The sequence below is a fragment of the Brachyhypopomus gauderio genome, chromosome 1 (genome assembly GCF_052324685.1).
Source record: "Brachyhypopomus gauderio isolate BG-103 chromosome 1, BGAUD_0.2, whole genome shotgun sequence".
Taxonomy (NCBI): Eukaryota; Metazoa; Chordata; class Actinopteri; order Gymnotiformes; family Hypopomidae; genus Brachyhypopomus; species Brachyhypopomus gauderio.
This window is the reverse complement of record NC_135211.1, coordinates 3,090,497-3,097,996: the sequence shown is the minus strand read 5'-3', so window position 1 is coordinate 3,097,996 and position 7,500 is coordinate 3,090,497. Positions and strand designations below refer to the sequence as shown.

Sequence of the window (7,500 nt, the reverse complement as noted above, 5' to 3'; positions counted from 1 at the left end):
GACTGGCTGTCCAGAAACATGTACTGGATGAGTTCGGATGGCGACGACACTCAGATCAGCGTTGCGCGTTTGGACGGCTCGCTGAGAACCACCGTGGTCCACGGAGTTGACAAACCCAAATGCCTTGTCCTGCACCCCATCAAAGGGTAAGACCTGAGACCTTCACACCCAACACACCATCCAGCACTGCTGGTCCACAGACCCGCGAATAGCTGAGCCGCAGGAACACACTAGAATCCCTGATAAAAACGGATTTGCAAATCAGCCGTTAGGACGATAATTAGTGTCTGAGCCGCTCGGCAGACAGAGTGCGCTGGTTAAAGAGTTAATTACCGATCCAAGCCCTGTAATACTGCTGTGTGCGTGTGTGTTTGCGTTGCAATAACTCGTCACACACTCTCTCTCGTATGGCATATTAAAGTTAGCAGAACAGAAATGCTCATTAAGAGGCTTTTAACGAGCCACCGCTACCATCCAGTCCAAATGGAGCATTTATCTTACGCTTGTTTGGCCGGCCAGCGGCCGCTTGCTCATTTGCATACATAATGAAGGTGGACGCATGCTTGATTGGAAACGGAGACACCGTCCACACTAGGCCTGCTTTAATGGACAGATTTATAATACGGCCGGCATCTCGATGATACCGTCAAATCATTGTGCGTGTGGCATCTATCCGTCGTGATTTATAGCTCGGCCGTGTGTGTGTTCTCGCCAGCTGTCTCGTCACCCCATCTTGTTGCCATTCCTGAGACGTCTCTGAAAGTCGCCCAACACGCAGGATTACGGGAGACGTAGCAGACATAAGAAAAAAAAGGACCTGACGGATCCATTCAGTTGTTGTTTATTTTTTATTGCTTTGTGGCGATGCTGAAGATAGATGTGTTTGTTTATAAAATCATTCAGCCTTTCTCTTAAAGTCATGACCTCACTCTGCAGAACATGGACCTGATGCTGCGTTATATTATGGGATTTTTTTTAGCAATATTTAAATAATAGTATTAAATAAAACAGAATGAGTTTCATCAGGGCTCCTGCTGTTTTGTGCTGCTTGTCACAGGAAGATGTACTGGACAGACGGGAACGCCATAACTGTGGCCAACATGGACGGCAGCAACAACAAGATCCTGCATCAGAACCAGAAAGAGCCCGTCGGTAAAACACACACCAGAACCAGAAAAATCCCATAGGGAAAACACACACCAGAACCAGAAAGAGCCCATCGCTAAAACACACACCAGAACCAGAAAGAGCCCGTCGCTAAAACACACACCAGAACCAGAAAGAGCCTGTCAGCACAACATATACCAGAACCAGAAAGAGCCCGTCGGGAAAACACACACCAGAACCAGAAAGAACCCATCAGCAAAACATATACCAGAACCAGAAAGAGCCCGTCGGGAAAACACACACCAGAACCAGAAAGAGCCGTCGGGAAAATACACACCAGAACCAGAAAGAGCCCATCGCTAAAACACACACCAGAACCAGAAAGAGCCCGTCGCTAAAACACACACCAGAACCAGAAAGAGCCTGTCAGCACAACATATACCAGAACCAGAAAGAGCCAGTCGGGAAAACACACACCAGAACCAGAAAGAACCCGTCAGCAAAACATATACCAGAACCAGAAAGAGCCCGTCGGGAAAACACACACCAGAACCAAAAAGAGCCGTCGGGAAAATACACACCAGAACCAGAAAGAGCCGTCGGGAAAACACACACCAGAACCAGAAAGAGCCCGTCGGTAAAACACACACCAGAACCAGAAAGAGCCCGTCGGTAAAACACACACCAGAACCAGAAAGAGCCCGTCGGTAAAACACACACCAGAACCAGAAAGAATCCGTCGGTAAAACACACACTAAAACCAGATAGCCATCGGTAAAACACACACCAGAACCAGAAAAATCCCATAGGGAAAACACGCACCAGAACCAGAAAGAGCCGTCGGGAAAACACACACCAGAACCAGAAAGAGCCCGTCGGTAAAACACACACCAGAACCAGAAAGAATCCGTCGGTAAAACACACACTAAAACCAGATAGCCATCGGTAAAACACACACCAGAACCAGAAAAATCCCATAGGGAAAACACGCACCAGAACCAGAAAGAGCCCATCGCTAAAACACACACCAGAACCAGAAAGAGCCCGTCGGTAAAACACACACCAGAACCAGAAAGAGCCTGTCAGCACAACATATACCAGAACCAGAAAGAGCCCGTCGGGAAAACACACACCAGAACCAGAAAGAGGCCGTCAGCAAAACATATACCAGAACCAGAAAGAGCCCGTCGGGAAAACACACACCAGAACCAGAAAGAGCCGTCGGGAAAACACACACCAGAACCAGAAAGAGCCCGTCGGTAAAACACACACCAGAACCAGAAAGAGCCCGTCGGGAAAACACACACCAGAACCAGAAAGAGCCGTCGGGAAAACACACACCAGAACCAGAAAGAGCCCGTCGGTAAAACACACACCAGAACCAGAAAGAGCCCGTCGGTAAAACACACACCCCCTGCTAAAGCAGTTCTGATGCTGCAAGTGGCCGAGGTGAATCCAGACTTTGGTGTGGGTGAAGGCAGCTGTGTCCCTGTGGCAGGTACTGAACCAGTGTGTTCAAATACATTAACCTGAAAACAAGGAAGCCATCTGAATTCCCTTTGGAATTTGCAGCATTAGAACAAGCCTTTGACACGCATATCACCGGTCCTTTTGTTCACTTATAGTACCCTGGAACTGTTTGGTTCAGTGCTGTGTTTAGTGTGGTAATCCCCTACATAATCAACCAATTAAGGCTTTCTATTGATTTGTTTGTTGTTTGTGTTTTTAATAATGCACACGATGCGTCTCGTGAGCAAAGAGTTACGCTTCCAGTCATCACTTTCACTGTGTTGATAACAAACCAGGCCATAAACAAACATGTACGTACTGACAACTAACCAGCTGTGACCTCTGATAGACCACATTAGGAAGAGCAGGAATTGTGATGGAAAATGTCAGATTTCAAGAGTTTTTGCCATCGATAATTCTTCTGAGTCTAAAGTCTAGAGTCTAAAGTCAGGCTTCTGTTCGGTCTGGTAAACCAACCCTTAAGAGCTTGACAGCATACACACCGACACTTTGAACCATTACATATCCTTCCCACCACTTCAGCCAAACCGCAGGAAACTCTCTTCTTGTGGACGGCCCAGTGGCTGGAGAATGGCTGTTTTTGTTTTACCTGTTTATTACTGGAGCCCCTGGGAAAACAGCCTGTCCAGTTCCTTCGACCTGTTAATAGCAACAGTAAATGTGTTGAAGGAAGATTAAGTGCACACTAGAACACATACACAGAGACCTTATCCTGCCACCACTATAGCTACTGGTTTTACACCAAATCTTCCTGATTAATGGCACCTTGTATCCACAGCCCTAAATGACTCTGACCTTTGATCCCCGGCCCTAAATGACTGACCTTTGATCCCCGGCCCTAAATGAATGTCACCTTGGATACGCATCCATAAATGAATCTGACCTTAGATTCACATCCATAAGTGACCTTGAATATCAAGCTCTAAGTAAATCTGACCTTTGTCCCACACCCCTAATTGAATCTGACCTTGGATCAGCCCTAAGTGAGTACTAGTGCAGATAATGGTGATTGTCCATAGGACTTAAACACAGAAGGAACAGGGAGGCAGTGTGGGACTGATTCAGCTACCGTCAGGATTTGTTCTGCAAATCGGCCATGGCTGTTACTGGAGTGTGTGTGTGTGTGTGTGTGTGTGTGTGTGTGTGTGTGTGTGTGTGTGTGTGTGTGTGTGTGTGTGTGTGTGTGTGTGTGTGTGTGTGTGTGTGTGTGTGTGTGTGTGTGTGTGTGTGTGTGGAGAGTCGAGACGAGTGGGCACACAAACTCACACACACCAGCCAGCAGCTACAGCACCACTTTACTGTCAGATGAAAAACCCTCAACATTGTTGTCTACTCAACGCCCCCCCCCCCTTTTCATTTTCTTTTCCAGGTTTTTCTCAGAAGCCAGACTAGATCAGAGTATCTCTGAGAACATGCAGTTTCAGACTTTGAGGGCTTTAATGAGGTTTATTTTGGGAAACGTCTGGGGAACGCACATTCACATTAATTAAGGGTCCAGTGAGCAATCACCATGCCAGACGGTCTAAGGTCTGGAACGGCTACATCAGCTCAGGTCCTTCAACACCGGACGCGCAGACTCCATCAGAGCTCCTTAACCCACATCATCCTGCCTCCACTTCTCCAGGCCTGACCATTGACTACCCCTCCAGCAAACTCTACTGGATCAGCTCAGGGAACGGGACCGTCAACAGATGTAACCTGGATGGGAGTGGCCTGGAAGTGATTGACAGTTTAAAGAAGGAGCTAATGAAAGCGACAGCTCTAGCTGTTATGGGTGAGTACGTTGCGCGTGGCAGGTAACCACTACTGCTTGTGAAAGGAGCTTCATCATCGGCGAGCTACAGCACGTCTTGACAGGTCCTGGCTGACATTAGTAGCTTAAGTGGAGCTGGTGATGGATGTGGAGGCAGGGAGAGCTAAACACTGATTGGCTGCGTGCATGATGGGAAGGCAATAAATCCTGCCTTGTTATATTTCACTACATATTTGATCCTGGGAAAGAAACTGACGAGGATGTATAAAAAAAAAAGAAAGAAAGAAAGTAAAAAAGAACAAAAATGGCTCGTCATGCCGAAAATTGAAGGGCTGATTGTAGGGCTGTGGCTCTGGTTCTGACCCCCTTCAAAGGGTGCAGGTGGCACGTCCCACAAATTGATCTGAGATCTGCCGGGACACTTATGACTCATGTCAGAGCCGCCTGGACCTTGCTCCTCGAGGGCCTCCATTCTCCACCCGACCGTTATGCACGAATCGGTTGTGATGACACAGGAGCCAATCCAATTAGTCAATCCAGTTAATTGCTCAGTGAGCTCAGTGATTATGAACAGGTGTAGATGCTAGAGCCAAGGTTAAGTGTCGGGGTTGTATTATGTTTAAGATATTTAGCATTAATCTTCGAAGCCAGTGATGGCCTCACTGTGGTGAGCGATCTTTTGACATAGTTACACCTCCATGTTATGAAACTAGATGAGTGTTACAGGGAATCGTTGTCTCAGAGGGTGTGACAGGGTGCACTGCTCCTTGTTCTAAGGGGTTTAGCCCTCTCTTCAATGAAAGGTGAAGAGTGATAAGATAGGGCTGGACAATAATGGGCAAAATTTATATCATGATACATTTATTAATTTCGGTCAATACAATATAATTCCGATATCGATAAGAATATAAAAGCCACGGAAAACTGCTAAGAATGCCCACAACGGATATCTGTACCTACAAATGTCTGAAAAATGAAGGTCAAGTATATGTAACCTCCCCCAATAAAACTTACTTTAGAAATATAGTCAAATAAACAAACTTGTTGGCTTTTTATTATTACGAAACCACATGATATTAATATATTAATAATATAAGTATAATATTAATATCTTCGATAACCACTTCTACACCACAGAATAAGTCTTTCCCCTTTTATTAACTATCTCGTCTGCTTTATTATCACTCGTCGAAGCTCGTTCAGTCACATTTGTATTGCGGTCAGCGATGCTCATTTTGCAGCTAGTACGTGTCACGTTGGAGACAAACCACAACTCACATAGCATTCTGTTGCTGAGCACTGACTGTGTGTACGTGGTGGACGTCAATCACTGAATGTAATGAACTACGCAGCACCCTGTTATGAACATTGGAATGTTGTAAATAGTGTTAGAATAAGACCACCTAGAATAAGACCACCTCATTTTCAAGAGGGGCAAGAACTTTTCAGAACTAAAGGACACCATATCACAGTGATAACAATCCAAGTTATCAGCAAGCGTGCCTAAGAATCAGAATAACAACGCGTGTACCCATAAACCATAAATGACAGATTGATAACCTCTCCAGCAGTGGCACGTGAACTTCTCCAACATTCCAGAAAATTCAGGAAGTTGTCCCACATGTGGCTTGAGAATTGCATCTACTGATCATAGGACACACACACACACATTTCTTATCTCTCTGCACGATAAACCCGAATGACCTTGACTCTCCTTCCTGTAGACGAACAGCATTCATTTACATATATATAAATACATCATACAATGCCTGATTTCTTGCTTGAAAATCTTTACAGCCTGAATTCTCAATATGCTTTAACGTTGGGTTAGTACGGTTAAAGTATGCTTGTCCACCGTAAGAACGTTACGATGGGAGGCCCAGTCCTCTGCTGCTTCTCCCAGGTTCTGTGTGGTCTTGCTATCCTTCATAACACTCGGTCTTCAAACGGGGCGCTTCAAACAGCCCCTGTTTTTAAACCCTCTTCATTTCTTCTTTCCGTTGCGGGTCGTGTAAAGGTCAATCGGCTGTTGTTTCTTTTCCACTGCTGAAGAGAAAAGCATCCACAGATTCTAATAAGTAATCTACTTATTCTAAATAATAATCAACTCCTTTCAATTCCCTAAACTTTGTACATTTACTTTTCTTCTTTGCCACAGTATTCGTAGGCGAGGCGAGGTTTTGAGCAGTGTGCGTTCGGGATGACTGAATGGAGCTAAGCCCGTTGTGATGTTCTCATATTGTCAGCTGTATTCGCTGTACTTTTGTTTATTCACGGCAAGATCTTCCTCACACTTGTAGTGGTTACTCGAAGCTTATTGAAAATGGTGTTTACAGGAAATTGGCAGAATCCCGGGCGACCTTGGAGAGTGAACCTTATTGAATTTGATTGCTTTCACTCCTCCTCTCATTCTTCCCTCTGTATCTGCCTCTGCTCCCTTGTTCTTCTTTTCTATTGGCTCGTTCCCACAGTGCAAGGTCCTCCTTGACTCCACCCACTCTGACAGCTTTTTTTTTCCCCTTATTTTATTAGAACATTAACAATGACTTACAGCCATATGGCTTCATATTAATCACACCACACATGCCAAAATGGGATGTATCCTCCTGTTTATTTAAGACATCATATCCTTGTTAGTACAAAGTTGTAACATGTCTAAAATAAACCGAGCTGAAACGGAAGGATGCAAACGAAAGGATCGGGACATCTTAGGTTTTAGTTTGGAGAAGCGATGTGAAAGCTGAGGTAGATCTGACTTGAGGGCCCGCGGCGGACATAGGGGGTGTGGTTGTAAAGCCCTGCCGTAGAAGCCTGGCCGTCAGCACCAATGCGCAGAGTCGTCAGCCGCTGTTTGCGGATTGACGCTAATCACTCAGTGAGCCAGAGTCTCTGGACAGAACTCCATCCCCCCTATGACTGGTCCACATGGTTTAACCCACTGCTCGGGTCAGTCCCCCTGCCCCACCACTGGCCCACAGCCAGTGTACCATTATTAGCGTACTTGTATGAAGCCCATATTTAGAACGACTTCATTTTCCCCTAATTTCCCCACCCTCTCGTTGGGTCAGAGACGGCTCCGCAGACAGGTTCTCTGGGAGAATTTAATCTGT

The 7,500-nt window shown here is 45.8% G+C and overlaps 1 protein-coding gene across 1 annotated transcript in view; it reads left to right on the top strand.

The window, feature by feature from the left end:
• Window positions 1–7,500, top strand: part of lrp1ba (low density lipoprotein receptor-related protein 1Ba) — a 284,803-nt gene that overhangs the window by 123,662 nt on the left and 153,641 nt on the right. Inside the window, exons 30-32 of the mRNA XM_077010394.1 lie at window positions 1–146; window positions 1,058–1,152; window positions 4,262–4,411. The exon at window positions 1–146 is cut by the window's left edge and continues 29 nt beyond it. Coding sequence (XP_076866509.1) covers window positions 1–146; window positions 1,058–1,152; window positions 4,262–4,411 — 391 coding nt within the window. The remainder of the gene's footprint in view (window positions 147–1,057; window positions 1,153–4,261; window positions 4,412–7,500) is intronic.